Genomic DNA, 20,622 nt, shown 5'->3' with positions numbered 1-20,622 from the left:
CACATAATCTCTCACACTTACTTGCCCAAAATGTGATGTTTATAGTCTACTAGCTGAGTACCCCGGTTTTTCCTACCTTATCCTTGTGGTGGAGTACTTATCCTCATATGCCAACCTCATATCCCCTCCTCATATCCCAACCCCAAAATCCCTTCCTCATATCCCGACCCCAAATCCCCTCCTCATATCCCAACCCCAAATCCCCACCCCAAATCCTGTCCTCACATTTTGTCCTCATATCCTGCGCTCACAGCCCGACCTCATATCCCGTCCCCCATATCCCATCCTCATATGGTGGTAAAGATATTGTAAGCTGAAAATAAAAGGGGTGTGGCTTAAAGGGTGGGCATCTTTGCAAGATGGGGCATGGAATGCAGGGAGGGTGTGGCTTGCCAGCCGGACTGGCACACTCACCAGGAGATGCAGAGCGGAGCTTGTTGTTACGCCGAGCGCTCCGGGTCCCCGCTCCTCCCCGGAGCGCTCGCTTCACTCTCCCCGCGGCAGCGCTCCGGTCACGTCCTCTGACCCGGGGCGCTGCGATTCCGCTGCCAGCCGGGATGCGATTCGCGATGCGGGTAGCGCCCGCTCGCGATGCGCACCCCGGCTCCCCTACCTGACTCGCTCTCCGTCTGTTCTGTCCCGGCGCGCGCGGCCCCGCTCCCTAGGGCGCGCGCGCGCCGGGTCTCTGCGATTTAAAGGGCCACTGCGCCGCTGATTGGCGCAGTGGTCCCAATTAGTGTGTTCACCTGTGCACTTCCCTATATCACCTCACTTCCCCTGCACTCCCTTGCCGGATCTTGTTGCCTTAGTGCCAGTGAAAGCGTTCCTTGTGTGTTCCTTGCCTGTGTTTCCAGACCTTCTGCCGTTGCCCCTGACTACGATCCTTGCTGCCTGCCCAGACCTTCTGCTACGTCCGACCTTGCTTTTGCCTACTCCCTTGTACCGCGCCTATCTTCAGCAGCCAGAGAGGTGAGCCGTTGCTAGTGGATACGACCTGGTCACTACCGCCGCAGCAAGACCATCCCGCTTTGCGGCGGGCTCTGGTGAAAACCAGTAGTGGCTTAGAACCGGTCCACTAGCACGGTCCACGCCAATCCCTCTCTGGCACAGAGGATCCACTACCTGCCAGCCGGCATCGTGACACTTGTGGAGTAAGGCACCAGAAGTCCTATATAATTGCATGGGACTTGAAACAAAAACCCCATCCTTCACATATGGGAGTAGCTTAGGGGTTAATTTAACTATTATATATCTTTATTTGACATGTGACCAAGTATTATCAAAATATCTCCAGCCATATGGAAGTTATGCTGGAACATACATTTCCCATTGATTTGCATGGGACTTTAAACAAAAACTTTGACCCTCGCAAATTGGGGTAGGTTAGGGTTAAATTAACTATCCTATATTTTTAGTGGACATATAAGTAACATGTGACCAGTATTATCGAAATATCTCTATTTAATAGAAGTCATTTACAAATCTGTTTAACTTTCTGGCACCAGTTGATCTAAAAAATTTAGCCATTAGTTTAGGGTGCCATTTTTAGCCATTAGTTTAGGGTGCCCTGGTAAAACACCTTCTTACAGTTTCTTGATACACCCTTCCATTCCTGAGATGAGGGTTTATAGTTTGTCTGACAATTCAAAGAATCAGCCAGATGGGCGTGAACTTCATTTTAATGATGGAAGTAATAATGTGATGGGCGGTGTAAATGTTTTACACAAAGGGGGTTGTTTGCCTAATACACACTTCCTGACCTTATAACCCTGCAGATCACATGATAATTTTACTAATAGGAGTGAATAACTGACCGATTCCCTGAATTATCAAACAAATGATAAACCCTTATATATCAGGAACGGAAGATCATATCAAGAAACTATGAAAAGATGGGTGATCCCTTCCAAGTGATTAGGGTTTGCTCCAGACTATTGTTGTCTATGACTATGGGGCTTTCGGTAAAGCATTTTTTGGGAAACACTGTTAAAAGTAGCTCAGGCAAGATGCTGCCCCATAATAATGTACAAAAAATAAATAGAAAAACAGATCCGAAAAAGAACACATTTTAGTATCTGTCTCTAACCAATAGAAAATACTCTAGGTGATACATTAAATTTGCGACAGCAAAATAAGGAAGGGACCAATATTTTTGGTGCAGTGTTCAATGTACTGCCTTCAGATAAAGTCAAGCATCTGATAGATCAGTGGTCTTCAACCCGTGGACCTCCAGATGTTGCAAAACTACAACTCCCAGCATGCCCGGACAGCCAACGGCTGTCCGGGCATGCTGGGAGTTGTAGTTTTGCAACATCTGGAGGTCCGCAGGTTGAAGACCACTGTGATAGATCATGGAATTATTATTTGTCCATTTACAGAGCCCATTGAGATAAATAACTAACACCATTAAATAACACCTTTCATGATTAACTCTTATGTATAGAAAGCATCAAGCCTTATCTATTCTTCCAGCATTTCTAGAGATCTAAAATAAAGCTTATTCCATCCTACTCAATAAGCTTTTACTTTGTTAAATGGGCACTGTCATCAACTTTTTTTTTTTTTTTTTTTTTTTTTTTTTATATGTTGCAGTACTACAACATCTCTCAAATATATTTTCATTATAATTTTTATTATAATTATTATTATTATTATTTTTTGTACTTTACGTTTGAAAACCGGCCACAAGGGGTCCCCCTCCTAGTGGCCGGCTGCAGGGTCCTAATTCATTCAGCCTGCGCTCGCTCCCTGCCTGTCAATCAGACAGGCGGGAGCGAGTGCTGGGAGCGCATTGGCTCCCTGGCCTCACACGCCGGCCCCGCCTCCCGGACTCTACACACCGCTGCTGCTGCTCTGCACACTCGGGTATGTCTCTTGTGGGGGGGGGGGGGGGAGAGAGATAGGGAGGGAGCGGGGGTGCAAGGTAGCGCTGCGGCCCTACAACTATTGTTTTCGATGGGGGGGGGTGGGGGGGGGAGAGCGGGGTTCGGGGTAGCGCTGCGGCCCTACAACTATTGTTTTCAAAGGGGGGGGGGGGGGAGAGCGGGGTTCGGGGTAGTGCTGCGGCCCTAACAAAGTTATTGCTTTCAACACAGGGTGCCTCCAGTTGTTTAACCACTACAACTCCCAGCTTGCCCTGACAGCCAATAGATGTCAGGGCAAGCTGGGAGTTGTAGTGGTGAAACAGCTGGAGGCACCCTGTATAGGTGAACTAAGGGCGGAAGTGTCAGCCCCAGCAGGCATCAGTGTCGTTGTGCCTGCTGGGGAAGTCTGCCTGGTAGTGAGCACACTACGAGGCAGACAAAAAGGCCTTTTAATATAGTAAAAAAAAAAAAAAAAAAAAAATTAAAAGGCAGGGAGGGGGTTAGGGATAGATGGGCAATAGGCAGGGACAGAAAAAAAAAAATAAAGGATGGTGGGAGCTACCCTTTAAATGAAACTAAAAGCTGATGTAAGTAATGTTTCCAGAACTATGATTCACTACTCATATATGGCTTATTCTGTTGGAATGCAGCATTTTGTTTGCAGAAAGGTCAACTTTCATCTTGTCTGACACAGAACAATCTTCCAGTGACTTAGTGGACATGCCAGTGGCCTTACACTACTTCTTTCTATTTTTTTATGGAGAGCTTTGGCTGTCACAGGCACACAAAATGTCACCTGAGATTATAAATTCTAAGCTTAGAGAACGCAGAAGGATCATTATAGCAGGGATCACACAACCACAGCGGCTTAATAAACACACAATATGGGGGGAATTCATCAATAATGGTTTGTCCTGTGTCTGTTTTTACCCCTTTTTGGGCTTCATTTTTGGTTAACATGGTTCAAATTCATCATAAGGTGTACACTCTTTGATGAATTTGGTTTCATGTTGTATAATGCCTTCACCCATATCTTTTCTCTGCCTTTTTTTTAACTTGTATTTTGTCTATATTAACGCCCCAGCCAGCAATAATCAAGTTCCCCCCCCTGCCTGCCGTCCCCCGGTACAGCGCTTGGTGATCATCATTGGCTCTGTGTCGGGATCCCTGCACTCCACTCCAGTGTTTCCCAACCAGGGTGTCTCCAGCTGTTGTAAAACTACAACTCCCAGCCTGCCCGGACAGCCTTTGGCATGCTGGGAGTTGTAGTTTTGCACCACCTGGTGACACCCTGGTTTGAAAACACTGCTCCACCCGTTACAGGGCAGACTCCAAAGCTCTCAGTACACACATAAAACTAAACTGGACCCATCAACCAACCCCCAGAATTAGGGATTTCCCGATAGCAGTATCGGTATCGGGACCGATGCCGGGCATTTGCACTTGCACTCGCGCAAATGTCACCAATACCTTTACCTGCTCATGTGCAGCACCGGGTCCCGTGTTCCGGCTGATCGGTAGTGGGGACAGCGGTGGGTCCTGTGTCCAAGCTGATCAGTGGTGGGGGCAGTGTCTCCTGTACAGCAGCAGCGCCGGTGGCTCCCAAGTCCCTTCCAGGAGTGCCTAGCGCTGGGAGGAAGTCACGTGAAGCCACTTCCTGCCAGTTATCATGGTATAGCCGCATAGGAGGGAGCAGGGCCAGGTACGGGGCATAAAATGGCGGAGGAATTCAATTAATTTCTCTCCATTTCATGTTTACTAAATAAACATGAAATAAAAGCATATGAGGAGGGAGGAATGGGCATATGAGGACAGCTGTCGACAGCCTTTTTTCTACACCATAAAATACATGGTGTAGAAATGCGACAAATAAACTAATGATGCGATGAAACGACAGACTATATGTGTTTCACATACATGATGAATTCGTGCCCACTGCAAAAACAAGGCTATATTTAGTCAAAAAACTATTTGATAAAAGCATAAACAATTAGTCGCATAGAAAAGTCGCACATGATGTATTGCGACAAAAGATAAGAAAAATATATGTAGAAAAAAAAAAAGAGGGTAAATGGCTTGATGAAATCCCCCTATGTGTTTAAAATTTAGCTGAAACTTCTGATAAATAAACTTGCGCGAGGCTTCAATGATCAGGATATGGATTTGTCGAAAATCCCATAGACTTGCATGGCACTTCTGGCAAAACTGTATCCTGATCACTGAAGCCTCGCGAATGGCTCAGAAGTTTCAGCAAACTTTAAACGCTTTACTGAAGCCATCATCATCATCTGATATACATTTTAAGTTCAAAGGATATTACATAAAGGATGCTATATTCTACCATTATAAACAGCCTTCTGGATAATTATAAAATAAACGGATTGAATTTGGCTAAAATAAAGTCTGAAATTCAGTTCAGCCATCCCTGGAGGGAAGGTAAAGGACAAGACAAAAACTACTTAGGTTTCAATATAAATTTCTGGGGACAGGGTCATGGATCTGGGTGCACTAATGTTTGTGTACTGCCCTAATAGAGGGTTAAGGGAAGAAGACAACAGCCATGATGTCAGATATAAAAGTAATTGTTTGTCCCCTGATTTTAGGGACCTTCTCTCACAAGACTTATCTTCAGAGAGGTGACTCTGCTGCTCTCCCTTATCTCCCCATGAGACCTCGCCTTATGTCCTACACTCCATACCCTCTCCTGCCACTCGGGGGGAAGAGACTGACTCATGTGGTAAGTTACACATCTTGTCTGCAAATCCTGTTTCATTTCCCCTACCCTCTTCCTACCTCTCCTGCCCCCTCTTTGTCCTTTCCTTTAGCTTCCGCCTCTTCCTCCCCCTCTTCTGCCACCCATGATGCCTACCCATGTGCCTCGGCAAAAATCCTGTTTTATCGGTCTGCTGACCGACTGCATTCATACTGTGTGCTGAGTGATGTTCCGTTTGTTGTTCTTCTGGTCGTGGTGAGTGACTATTCTTATTGTTTATGATATACCTTCAATAAAAAAATGTGATTAAAAATAAATTTAAAAAAAAGGAATTGTATGTTGCCGCTATGCTGTCTTCATATGACTCAGTAAGCCATCTTTGCCTAGCAGATTGTGAAGGACTGATGCCTAGCATGGCCAGCAGCACATTAGGACTGTAGGACACTTATTTGGGTGTCATTTTTTTAAAGCTGTCTAACAGAAAATCTGCCAATGATAGAACCCAGAAACCTTTAAAACCACACCAAGGAACAGTATGTCAAACTTATAACTGGTTAGATAGTATGGAACTAAGCGTGCTCCAGACATGACAGGTGCTGACTGTGTTATACAGCTCACAGAAGTGGCTTGGACCAGAGATAACTCTGATATCATCTGTTTATCTCCTAGATGCCATAAGCAATAGCAACTGTAGCATCTAGATGGACAGATAAAGTCGGGCCCCCTCTCACCCAATCAACCTTTCCTCTTCATGGCATTATTACGCAAATGGTTAACGTGGCAGCTAGGGGTCTACTAAGGTCCCCTGGGCCTGCCATTTTAGCATTTCCTCTGTTAGTACATAGCTCTATTAGTGTACTAACAGAACAGTCACAGAGCAATACAAAAATATTCCAGTGTATTGTACTAGCGATTGTACCATCGTACCCTATTGAACTTAAAAAGATTTTAGTCAATTAACTGCCTAGATGCCAAGGTCAACTGCATGACCATGGCAGCTAGGCAGACAATTGCCAGTCCTGTCTGAGCTCCGATTTAGTCCCACTTCCCTTAGTTGCAAATAAAGGGTGACTATAAACTGCCATGGCAGTCACAGGCTTTTTAGGACCTTTGTGGCTGCCATGTCAGGATCCCTATTTCAGGCTGCCACAAGTAGGCTATTATAGGAGTTCAAAAAAAGAATTGTACACTACACTGGAATACTAATGTAGTGATTAAATGTCCTAGAGAGACTAAAAAAAAGTGTGGAAAAGTTTTTACAAATACGTTAAAAAAAATCCTCCTTATGAATTGTAAAAAAAAAAAAAGCTGTGAATCTTAGAAGGCAAGAAGGAGCAGGTTAGGGCTATGATGGTGGAAAAATAGGAGATGGTTTTGGAAGGAGGAAAACAAATAAAATAAAAAAAACGAAAAACAAAAGTGCCAAGAGGGAAATTCTTATGTATTCTGAAGACAGAAATGTGGCTTTTAAGAGAGGCCTATAGCAAGACATTGAAAGACTGTAATAGCTATTCTCAGCTATCGGCAGTGATTCCTACACTTTACTGCAGCATATGGGGGAAGCCTCTGGGAGAAGCTTCTGTTAAAGATGAAAAAGCTTCATTTGAAACAATTCTAGTGTGTGGCTTTGTACAAAGAAATATATTGTATAATAAGGCAAGAACATTTTTTATTTAGTATCCAAGATCTGGATCTCATGCCTTCTCACAGATGTCCAAAAATAGTGGCCATGGCCTGTCTGACTAAGAATGGTGGGCATTAAGGAGGGACTACAGCAAAGTTATAAAGGCTAAAGTATTATGGCTAGGCACGAGACAGGTAAAGACATAAAAACAGACATCTACATTTCCAGGAAGAAGATATTAACAGTAGCACAATATGCACAAGGCAAGGGAAGAAGTCCTGGATAAATGACGTCCACATAGAAAGTGGTGCACTGGAGGGGAACAAGCTTTGCTCTGTCAAGGGTAACATGGCTCTTTTGTTTAGGAATCCAAGCAAGTGATGCCAGAAGGCACAATATTCTGTTCTTCAATGCTTTTTATTAGTGTCAGGGCTGTCAAGCTGCTACCGAATCATTTTAGTTCAGGTTCCTTTTCTATTTTATGGGATTAGGTCAATCACAGTCTGTCGAAGAATAATGATGTGAAGTAGAGGATGTGGTTGACATGACTATCAAGCAGCCTTCAGGCACCTTCACAGGACTCTGTTCACTAAAGATGTTCTACTAAATCGTCAATCCTGAAGTCTGTATATTTGTAGGTTATGAGGTGAATAACATCTTTTATTCAGCTGAAAACAAAACGCCATACTCGCTGCGTGACTTTTTTTTTTGGTCAAAACTGCTGTGGCCAGATGTTAGCTGGGAGTCAACATGGTAATATTAAATACCATACCCAAATGGCACTATGTTTACCCCTTAGTGAAGTTTTTAGGCTTAATTGCAGTTTTTTTTTATTGCCGCATACTCTTTTTTTTCCAAAAAATTATTAGATTCTACTTTATTTTTATTTTATTTTTTTTATTATAAATTATTAGATTATAGACTTCTATAGGCGAAATAAATTGCAGAAACAACACCGTGGCCCTCATTTACAAAGACTGGAGTGTCGGTTAGGGTTTTTTTTTCAGTGTACAGGTCTTTTTTTTCCTTGTGATTTACTAATCTGTCGCCCAATTTCCCTTTCTTTCTGTCGCAGGTTTTTTTTCTGTCGCACAAAATGTATTCTGTGGGACAGAAAAAGCCTCTGCAAATTCTGACTACATTAGTGCTTGTATTACTACCCCCATCATGGAACAGGGTCTGTTCCATGTTGGGGGGGGGGGGGTAGTAGTACAGGGGCTGAGGGATTGATCGCACCAATCCGATCAGATGTTATTAAGCAGGGGAGCGGGCGGCATGTTCTGATCCCCTGCAATGTACTGTAAACTTTCATTTTTAAATTCCCCAACAGTCCACCAGGAGCCCTGAATGGCCGGGACCGAGGAGCCAATCAGGGCTCCTGGCAGAGTTTTAATATAGAAGCGCTGTGGTGGGCAAAGATGTATAGAATCGCTGGGGGGGGGGGGGGGGTATATATCTGACCCCTCCAGCGTTTCTATATATCTTTCCCCCTGCTGCGCTATATCAAACTTAGTGCCCGCTGCGCTTGAATAAAAGTACTGCCCCCCCAGTGCTATTATATATCTATACTGACCCCCGCTGCGCATATATATATATATATATATATATATATATATATATACATATATACATACATACACACACACTGCCCCCCCCCCCCCCCAAGCTGCGCATATTAATCTTAATGTTCTCCCTCCCCTGGCTGCCAATGAATGAAAACTCTAGTAGCGGGGGAGCGGAGGGCTGCTGCCCGCTCTCGCTGCTAAGAGTTTGTCATTCATAGCGGGCAGCAGCTGCATATCATGCTGTGGGGGTCAGACATATGGATATATATATATATATACATACATATACAAATGCCGGCTCACCGCTATGAATGACAAGTAAGCTTTTGGCAGCAGCAGCGGAGCCTCCGCTCCCTGCACTGCTTTATGTGTCCTTCATAGCGGTGAGCCGGCACCTGAATATATAGATGCTGTGAGGGTCAGACATATATCCATATGTCTGACCCCTACCGCGCATCTATCCCTCAGCCCCTGTACTACTACCCCAACAAGGAATAGACCCTGTTCCATGCTGCGGGTAGCAGGATTTACTCAGTTTTTAGTAATTTCCCGACAGCTGTGATTTCCTGTGAGTTTTCTTCCCACTCGGAGGGTTTTTTCTCTTTTTGTCGGGAAAAACACCCCTTTTGTCGTTTTTTTTTCACTCTGAGTGATTTTGATTTTGTTGGGTTGTGGCGCAAATTCTGGCGCAGACAGAATTCTGGCGCAAAACCCGACAAAAAGTGTCGGGATCCTGTTAGTAAATGAGGGCCCATGTGTACATACATGCTTTTTAAGGAAGTTCCACGCCCCTCTGGCAATTCTTCAATAGAAAGGTTTGTGTCACATGATAAAAATCACATGACTTGAAACACAGAATGAAATGCCAAATAAAAAGTATTTATACTAACACACACTTCGGCCAAAAAAATGCCAAACAAAAGTTGTGTCTGGTCACAATATGCTAGAATGAGGCTAAAAGACAGTAATAAGGTTCTTACAAGGACTTACCTGGTGCAAATCATTTCCAAGGACATACTCCTGGAAGTACCCGGGTGCTGCAGATGAGGCTCGAATTGCTTGCCACAGATTATATTGGCAACCTCCGATGTAAGGCGACTTAACACCTGGAAAATGGTTGTAGTTCCTGAACACAAATGCCTTTAACGGTATTCCTCTGTTTACTATGGTGCTGACCGCAGAAACCTACAACAATAACAAGATAACATTGCAGAATGACATTGGCCGATCATGCTTAATAAAACTATTATCCTCCTCAGGCCTAATTATACAAATGTCACAAACTGAGAATGAAATTAACTAAATGGAAAAAGATTCCCAAACACAGATTTCCCTGAAGCTTCAAAGCCAAAAATTAGTATAACCTAGAAGGCAAGATCCAGGCACTGTTTAGAAAATGGCTCATACAAATGTCACACTCTTCAAAGGCTTAAATTATTTATATAGGAATATGACTGTATCTACTTATTAAATAGAAAGGATAAGCAGAAAATAAATAAAATGTCACAAATGTTACCGAAAAACTGAAATATGAAATAGATATGAGAAAAAACAAAACATGTGGAACTACCTTTAGCAACAATAATTTGAACACATAGAAAAGAACATAGAATTGTCACAAAGTACCTGTCGTATGTGGACACCAGATTACAGGAAGCACATTTCCCATCTAAGGAAAGCTGGAATAGGTAATAATATTTCTACACAAGCTACGTCTTGTCAGGAATATTAGTTAAGTCCTTTTATTGGGCCTGGATTTTTGGCAAGTCTGGTACTGGGGTATGTCATCCTTTCTTCCTAGGCCAGTCCAGGTCAGCACAGGTGCTGAGGCAGATTTATACTGAGTTGTAACCAACTGCACTGAGGGGTCTGTGAGGAACCTGATGAAGCCCTGAGATGTGCAGCTTCAAAGAGGGGACATTTACCTTGTGGTGACTGTTTTATTGGATGGCTTGTAGTAAGCCACCTGTACAGAGTGGGAAGATTTTCCGGCCAAGCAGAATTTATTTTTGTGTTCATTGTAAAGGCTGTATTTGTTTAAATGCTGGAAAATAAAAGGCAGGAGAAGCCCTACTTCTGTGTCACTGTCTCTGACTGCTATTTTGCCACTACTTGACTGGGTCTATGAAGCTAATCTCCTCAAGTTTTTTATGTCTTTTATAATACGCTGCATGCAACTGTAAGTAAAACTGCTGCTTAGCTTCAAACTGTAAACAGTGGTGACTTACATGTCAGTGATGTTTTGGTTGCATCAAATCTGCAACGCGTGCACCGAGCTTTAGGTAGCATTCACACAAGCATAATATGGACATATGATCCAACATAGAGAAGTGAAGAGAAATCGCACTCACCCACAATCAATGCAAGAAAAAAATGTAGATTTTAATCCAAGATGTTCATCTGGAGAGACATAGACAATGGACGTGGAGGAGTGAAAGACAAGCGACCTGTTTCACGCTAGGAAGCACTTCCTCTGGCTTGAGAACAAGCCAGAGGAAGCGCTTCCTAGCGTGAATCTATCTGCACCGTTTTGTTAAACAGTACCACTTCTACCTTTTTTCCTTTTTTATAATATGCACATATGGTGGCATCCGAAGGACTAAAAACCGAAACTAAAAGCATATTATGATGCTACCATCAAAAAGCATGTGAGAACATAGATTATTAACACCGGGCTGACTATGGAACTGGTCATCGTTGGAAGGGAGTACTAATTTTGTACATGATGGTGTACCTAATTATCACATAAGTCCAGATAAATAAAAATGCATAGTCTGTATAGTTGTCATGTGACAAATGACAGTGTAGGTGTCTGTAACTTTACTACGCTGAGCATAATACTAATATTTCTGTTAAGTTCTTTTCATAAACTAGCTTTTTTGTAATGGGCAGTTACAAAATGTTAATGTATTGTAAATGTCTTGACTGTACATCAATATTGTACAAATCCATTACACTAACATGGTAATGAAGTTGCATCCCCTAAATACCATGCTATCCAAACTGCTGAGCATGTGTACTACTACAGTCATTCGGAATGGTCTACGTCAGAGTGAGGTTCCCATGATGATCCAGCATTTCCTGCCGCCATAGTCAATATAGGATGTCTTAGAAGACGGAAGCAAGGCTCAACGAGAACTTTTCCAGAAGTGCATACGCAGTGGCTGACATTCAGAATCACAGTACGTCTGGTGCCTCCATCAATTGAGTGACTATTTGTAATGTAACATTTTATAAAGTGGCCTTTGTGTTGTATTGCAGCTTAACAGCATTACATCAGCACTTGATAAAGCAGAACATAGCCGTGAATAAACTCCCCATCCCACAGTTGTATTATACTAAATGAATAATTGATCCACTTAAGGGTAAGTGATGCTTTTCAAAGCTGGAAAACAACTGTCTCAGACAAAAGCTCCCTTTGTTGTGAAACAGAAAGCAGCAGAAATATTCATTTTTCTAATATTCCGATGATTGTCTAGAAAGAATAAATAATCTTGAATTTTCCATTGTGCAGACATGACTCCGGAAATAGACTGAGTGTTCTTTTTGCATAGTAATACATTTATATGTGCCAAGAATGGAGACTCAGGAATCTGTCAATGGCCCCAGCCCCTGCTGGTCTATGCTATACATAGTATGTAGGGTGCAATTTTTCATACAACATAGAAAAGCTGCAGTTTTTACCTGTGCAATTGCATAGGAAAAACCACAGCAGATTACAGAAGCAGGTAGATGGGTAAGATTTTAGAGGTCTTATCCAAATGGTTCAGTGACAGAAAACTGTCCATTATGTTGCAGGTTTGTTTTGGATCTTTATCCCTGTCAGTGTGGCAGAGCTAAAATCCACAGAAAATCCACATGCTAAACTGGAGAATTTTGATTTGAGTTCCCAGAGAATTTGCAGATCAATGGTAAAAATGATGCTACCCGTGAAGACCTATATAACAACCTTATCTTGCCTTATCCCTAATGTAGCTATATAGGGAGGCCAACCGTATGGCCCAGTCTGGCCTCCGTTCAGGCTGTATATTTCAGTTTTACATTTATTTGCTGTACGGATAGTGCAGAAAAAGCTATTCGATACAGAGGAATTGCATAGCTCTTTGGTAAGGTCAATGGCTATTAAAAAGATACTATTATCATCTATGCCACCATAAGACAGATGATGCACTATACCCAATGGCCTCTATGTACAGGTTGGGAAGGGTACAGTAAAGGATTAATCACGCATGATAATAAGCTACATGTCATGCACCAAAATAAAAAAACCTCCCCAACAAAAATGTGGCTCTTATTGTCTAGGTCCCGCTACTTTTAACAGCTACAACAGCTCTAAAGTCCATAGGGGTTGCTGTAATGCATATCTCTAAATGCTGTTAGAAACAGCTCAGGCAAGATGGCTGCCACCATAATAGTTCATAAGGTTGAAAAGAGACAAATGTTTATCAAGGTCAACCTATATCCCTATTGTGTCCCTTCTGTCATTATCCACAGAAGGCAAAAAACCCTTATGAGGCTGATGTCAATTGCCCTATACCAGGGGGGAGAACAATTCCTTCCAGGCTCCATATATGGGATTAAAAATAGATTCCTGGAACATCATTTTGTCTCTATATATCTAGTATTCAAAACCTGTAAAGTTATTACTCTCCAGAAATGCATCCAGGCCCCTTTTGAACTTTTGTATAGAGTTCACTATGACCACCTCCTCAGGCAGAGAATTCCACAGTCTCACTGCTCTTACAGTAAAGAACCCCATCTGTGCTGGTGCAGAAATCTTATTTCCTCTAATCATAGAGGATGCCCCCTTGTTATAGATACAGTCCTGGCTACAAATAGGTCATGGGAGGGATCTTTGTGCTTCCCCTGATATATTTATACATAGTTATTAGGTCGCCCCTAAGCTGTCTTTTTTCAAAACTACATAAGAGCCAAATTATATCAGAATTAAGGTTATCTGTTAAAAATTTTTTTTTTTATCTAGGCGGTATATCCATTTTAACTACAGAAACTGTGTACTTTTCAATTCTTCCTAAGGTAGGTCTAGATAAGGAGCATTGAAATTGATGGGCACTATACAGCAAACGCATTTAAATAAACATTCAAATATCAGATCTTCTGTCAAAAATTTATCAAATTCTTCCCTAAACAAGCTATAGCTATACAATCTCATCATACAATAGAAGAACAGAGCACTAAAGTACTTACTTTAGGACATAAGGGATTTCTTGCAGTCTCAATCATAATGTCAGAGCCCATTCTTTCCCTTTAAGAAAGAAAAATATAATTGATAAATAAGAGAAGTAAAAAACAACTTGAGGGTAAGTGTATAATCATTGGGGGGGCGGGGGGGCAGTCTGACTACTCCAAACGCTGTGTGCGGGCTTCCATGTTCGCAGCTGCCGGGCGTGACTACACGCCCGGCCCCTCGCGACGTCTCGCACGCCCCCTCAATGAAAGTCTATGGGAAGGGGGCGCGACCGCTGTCATGCCTCCTTCCCATAGACTTTGGTAGAGGGGGCGGGCGGGCGTGACGTAACGAGGGGGCGGGCGAGGTGCCGGGCGTGACATCACGCCCGCGAACACGGAAGCCCGCACACAGCGTTCGGAGTAATGAACTTCCGGACGCTGTGAGCGGAGCTCCAAAAATTAGGGCAGCGCACAACCCCTTTAACACATGTGGAATTATATACATAACAAAAAAGTGTGAAAATATGTCACATTCTAGGTTCTAGCCACCTTTTGCTTTGATTACTGCTTTGCACACTCTTGGCATTCTCTTGATGAGCTTCAAGAGGTAGTCACCTGAAATGGTCTTCCAACAGTCTTGAAGGAGTTCCCAGAGATGCTTAGCACTTGTTGGCCCTTTTGCCTTCATTGAGTTCAGGTGCGTTGACTGTGGAGGTCAGGTCATCTGGCGCAGCACCCCATCACTCTCCTTCTTGGTCAAATAGCCGTTACACAGCCTGGAGGTGTGTTTTGGGTCATTGTCCTGTTGAAAAATAAATGATGGTCCAACTAAACGCAAACCGGATGGAATAGCATGCCGCTGCAAGATGCTGTGGTAGCCATGCTGGTTCAGTATGCCTTCAATTTTGAATAAATCCCCAACAGTGTCACCACCCCCACACCATCACACGTCCTCCTCCTCCGCGCCAGCACACCTGTGAAGTGAAAACCATTTCAGGTGACTACCTCTTGAAGCTCAACAAGAGAATGCCAAGAGTGTGCAAAGCAGTAATCAAAGCAAAAGGTGGCTACTTTCAAGAACCTAGAATATGACATATTTTCAGTTGTTTCACACTTTTTTGTTATGTATATAATTCCACATGTGTTAATTCATAGTTTTGATGCCTTCAGTGTGAATCTACAATTTTCATAGTCATGAAAATAAAGAAAACTCTGAATGAGAAGGTGTCTCCAAACATTTGGTCTGTACTGTATATATACACATACATACACACACATTCTATTTTAATTTTTTTTGAAAATGGTATAAAAATTATTTGAAACTATTAATCATGGCAAAAGCCCTTTAATCCCTTAAGGACACAGGACGTAAACTTATCGAACCAGGATGTACATTATCAAAAATCTAAGGATTGCTATAAATAGTCCCCTGTGGGAACATAAAAGTGCATTAAAAAAAAAAAAAAATAAAAAAAAACTCTCCCCCACTGAAAATTTAAATGGCCCCTTTTTCCCCCATTTACCTAAATAGCATTAAAAAACATATTTGGCATCACTGCGTGCGTAAACGCCTGAACTATCAAAATATAATGTTAATTATCCCATATGGTAAAGTGTAAAAAAAAAAAAAAAAAAAGGTCTGAATTGCTGCTTTTTTGTTGCATCTCATTCCCAAAAATTTTTATAAAAAGCAATTAAAAGGTTACATATACGTAAAAGTGGTACCGATAAAAACTAAAGATCACGGCGCAAAAATGAGCCCTCATACAGCCCCATATCCGAAAAAAATTTGAAAGGGAGAGGTGGTCAAAATTGAGTGAATTTAAACATACAAATTTTGTTAAAAAGGTTTGAGATTTTTTAAAAGCAGTACAATAATAGAAAAGCATGTAACCACGGGTATCATAAGAAATTTTTTTTATTTTTACCGTAAAGTGTTCAGCATGAAGACAAAACCTTCCAAAATTTACAAAATTGCAGTTTTCAATTTCCCCACACAAATAATATATTTTTGGTTGTGTCATACATTTTATGGTAAAATGAGTGATGTCACTAAAAAGGACAATTGGTTGTGCAAAAAACAAACCCTCATACTAGTCTGTGGATAAAAATATAAAAGAGTGTTATGATTTTTAGGAGAGGAGGAAAAAACTAACATGCAAAAATAAAATTGGCTTTGTCCTTAAAAGAGTACTCTACCCCTAGACATCTTATCCCCTATTCAAGGATAGGGGATTAGATGTCTGATCGCGGGGAACCCGCTGCCGACCCCCACGATCTCTCTTGCAGCACCCCAAGTCATCAGCTCTACGGAGCTACGTTTGCTCCGTGGGTGATGACTCACGATACAGGGTCCGGCGGTTCGTTATGTCATGGCTCCGCCCCTCGTGATGTCACGCCCCACCCCTTAATGAAAGTCTATGGGAGGGGGGGTGGCCACCACGTTCAGACATCTTATTCCCTATCCTTGGATAGGGGATAAGATGCCTAGGGGCGGAGTACCCCTTTAAGGAGTTAATAGCCATGACAGAACAACAAAAGTATTACAAATAATAATATAACACTTTTTTAAAGTTATGGTGGAATCTTGCTTTATTTGTTATGAAGCTTTTTCACCGGCCACTAGAACAGGCACAATAGCTGTCATCTCCTCTCCTTGGTAGTGTCAGCAATGCTGCATATAAACTCTCTGGATAAGAAGATATATTTCAGGATTCCTGAAGTAATGGCATATCAGAAGTTTACAATTGGTTATAAGAAGGCAAAACCCCTTTAACACAAGGGTAAATGCCATGTAACTCAGATCTTTAATTATATAAACGTTGCTGTTATGTGACATTGACTTGCTTTATCATATCCAAGTCCTAATTCTCCTTTATGAATTATGCATACTAAACTATTTTTTATATTCCTCCCAGGTGATAGGTTAAAGGATGGTGTTCCTCATTATAAGCTGCCCTACATTGCTGACCTGTATAACTAACTAGGCCTTAACGTTGCATGCTTGGACATGGCAGGTTAAAAAAACTGGAAGAAGAAGAACAGTAATAGCAAGATGACAATAAAAAGAAAATACTGTGTATGAATATATATATATATATATATATACATATATACACACACACACATATATATTATGTATCAGAATCTTTCCTCTGGAATTCCCCTTAGGTTATGATGCTACATGTGCATTTTTTTTGCAGGTATCCTTGTTTTTTTCTTTGTATGGAAATAAAATATAAATAAAAAATAAATAAATATATAGAATATTTTAAAAAAATCAGCTGCAGATCAGAGATCTATAAAGAATGCAGCGGATTTGAAAAAACATTACTCATCCAAAACATCTGCACCGTAAAACCCTTCAAAGTTTAACAGAAATTTTGTTTGGTTGGAAACTAGTTGCTGAGGCACAAACCGATCACTACATTGAAATGGCAGAAGTGCTTTGCACGGTTTCGTCTTTTTTCCTGAAGACAGGCTAATAGACAGTCAGCAAGTGATTCAACACAGCACTAAGTTCAGCACTTCTGTTTTTAACAAGGAATCGGTCATCTATAGATCATGCTCAGAGCCTAAGTGTCAAGGAGGCTGTGTAAGCTGCAGCATGCACACCTGCACACTTCCACCCTTTCCAACCCCTTGCCTTGACCGACATTCAGTACAGGGTTCAGTCCTGAAAGCATCAGTCAGTAATGACAGGAAGAGTGGGGGAGGAAGAAGGCATGCATGCTGCAGCTCAGAAATGCCTCCTTTGAGCATGATCTACAGCTGACAGATTCCCTTTAATCTTAGTGATCACTGGAGGTATTACAAAAAGGAAAAATAAGGTGCCGTAAAACTTAGCTTTTAATAGTATACACAATAAAATTTCCCCCAATATCACAAATGATTGAGAAAAAATGGTTCCATTACCAAACCAAAAAATATTATTGGTAAAAATTCAGTTGCATCTCGCCAATTAAATTTTTTCACCAATACTAGATAGCATATTCATAGATGGTATAGAACCATTTGATCAAAAATGATACCTAATTACAGGTTATACATTATAGAAAACAAACGCATTGGGTGTGCTGTATGGGGCTATTTCTTCCTTTTCTATAGTGTATAACTTATAATTAGGCATCATAGTTGATCAAGTGTTCTATACCATCAATGAATATGTTATCTAGTATTGGTGAATAAATCTAGATGGCGGGATGAAACAGAATTTTGGATGAAATTTTATCGTGTTCAAAATTAAAAGCTACGTTTTACAGCACCTTATTTTTCCTTTTTGTAATACTGCTTTAGATCCGCTAAGGTGAGCTATCTTGGTCTACGGGGAACCATTCATTTTGTCTACGTATATATTGATCACTGGAGGTCTCTGCACCTAGACCCCAATCATTCAAAACTTCTGACATGCCTCTATAACATATCAAAAGGTTAAACTTTAACATATAACATATCAAAAAGGTTTTTCAGACCTCACAAGGCAGAAAAAAAGGTTAGTGCAGATAGGACTGGCAGCAATTTGTCAAATGCACAGAAAATCTGCAAAAAAATGAACATGTAGCTCCTGCCCTCAAAAGGGGTTATGAATTACTGAATGTATTGATAGTAATGTATTGGTGACACTGTGTGCCCTCTGGTGAAGATAATAGGTAAAAAGCAGCATACTTACTTTAGCATTTTTTCCCACATTTCACTATTATAGTAGGCATGGTTCCAGCCCATTTTAACTGTTCCAACAATAACGTTCTGCTTGAAGACATCATTTCCTAATTTACGATACAGTTCTTCACATTCATCAAGCGGGATGTGAAATAAACCCAACATAAATGCCAGTATAGCCCCTAGTAAGGAAGAAAATATAAAAATACATATACATATACATATATATATATATATATATATATATATATATATATATATATATTATATATATATACACACACACACACATATATATATATATAATGTGCCTTATAGAACATAAAATTACCTTGACATAAAAATGCAACACAATTCTGGCACAAAAGTGGAGTACATGATGTGCACTACATTCAGTATGTGTTTAGGACACTTACCCTGGGATGACAGATTTAAAAAAAGTGTAGATTTGGATAAAAGTGGATTAACAAGAGACACAGTGAGCTAGGATTCTGGTACAAGATTGTGCTGCAGTTTAAAGGACAACTGCAGTGGTACACATTTATATATGCCCATGCCTCAAAAATAAACAAAATAAACTCATACATACCTTCCTACGAACCCCTGTTGGTCCGGCACAGGCCTCACGGTCCGGCAGTGCTGACGTCATTCCACTTCCTGGAGACGGGGATGCAGCAGAGCCGTCGGCGTATCACCGGCCATAGCGATGTCCCGCCCCTGTCGGTGATAGCCTGAGCCCACTGTCATGTAAGAAGCCGGCCAGAGCTCCTTACATGACAGTGGGCTCAGCCTATCACAGGCCGGGGCGGGACATCGCTATGGCCGGTGATACGCCGACGGCTCTGCGGCATCCCTGTCCCCAGGAAGTGGAATGGCGTCAGCACTGCCGGACCATGAGGCCTGTGCCGGACCAACGGGGGCTCGTAGGAAGGTATGTATGAGTTTATTCCGTTTATTTTTGAGGCCTGGGCACGGGCATATATAAATGTGTACCACTGCAGTTGTCCTTTAAGGAGCTATCCAGGAATAAAAAAACACAGCAAATTTTTTTTCCAAAAACCGCACCATCCCTGCTTTCAGGTCGTGTGTGTCATTACAACTTGGCTCCATTCATGTCAATGCACAAGGGGGAAAAAGAGAAAAAGGGATACGCACCCCTAGTGTAATATGTTGAGGATAAATGACAATGCAATGATTTTACACTCCCCATTTAGGGTTGTACTAAGAACACAAGACCTCAGTAGACATCTGGTTTTATGATTCGCCGATCTGCAGCCGTAGCTTGTCCAGAGGAATCAGGGACACTGGTCCGGTGGATACTGCTTGGAAAGGTAAAATTCAAGTTTTCAGGCGCTGATCACATGCGATAGATAATTTGGAACCCAAGGTTATTGTCCAAAAAGCTGATTTAATAGCACAAACGTAACGCGTTTCCGGTCTGAAATGGACCCTTAGCTTTACCGAAGATATCATTCTCCTCAGGATATCTTCGGTAAAGCTAAGGGTCCATTCCGGACCGGAAACACATTACGTTTGTGCTATTAAATCAGCTTTTTGGACAAAAACCTTGGGTCCCTACTTATCTACCGCATCTGATCAGCACCTGAGAACTTGAATTTAACCTTTCCAACCATTCATGTCAGCGGAACTGAGCTGGAATACCGCACACAACCTGAGGACAGGTGTGGTGCTGTTTTATAAATAACATCTCTGTTTTTCTAATCCTGGCTAAACCAACAAATAGATCTGGCATATCTTTAAAGTTGAGACTATCAGACTGTGTAGTCTAAAAGCCTGAGCCATTGTGATAAATCTGGCACATTTTTGGAATGTCTAAGAATTAGACACAAAAAGTGATTCTGGCCCATATTTTGTGGAAAAACATTCAGTATAACTTAAATTTAAAAGTTAAATCTCATCTTATTCTGGACTTATGAGTCAAGTAGGCAGTCCTACTAAATGACTGACAGCTGTGTATTTGTGATTATAGAGTGACGGCTGTCAATC

General features: G+C 41.6%; 1 protein-coding gene across 1 annotated transcript in view; it reads right to left on the bottom strand.

The window, feature by feature from the left end:
• The window catches only part of PNPLA8 (patatin like phospholipase domain containing 8), a 70,745-nt gene that overhangs the window by 13,032 nt on the left and 37,091 nt on the right, over positions 1-20,622 (bottom strand). The window contains exons 6-8 of the mRNA XM_056573927.1: positions 18,626-18,797; positions 13,975-14,032; positions 9,757-9,951 (exon numbers count right to left, since the gene is read on the bottom strand). Of these exons, the coding sequence (XP_056429902.1) occupies positions 9,757-9,951; positions 13,975-14,032; positions 18,626-18,797 (425 nt within the window). The remainder of the gene's footprint in view (positions 1-9,756; positions 9,952-13,974; positions 14,033-18,625; positions 18,798-20,622) is intronic.

This window comes from Hyla sarda, chromosome 4 (assembly GCF_029499605.1).
Source record: "Hyla sarda isolate aHylSar1 chromosome 4, aHylSar1.hap1, whole genome shotgun sequence".
Classification (NCBI taxonomy): Eukaryota; Metazoa; Chordata; class Amphibia; order Anura; family Hylidae; genus Hyla; species Hyla sarda.
This window is presented reverse-complemented; position numbering and strand designations above follow the sequence as displayed.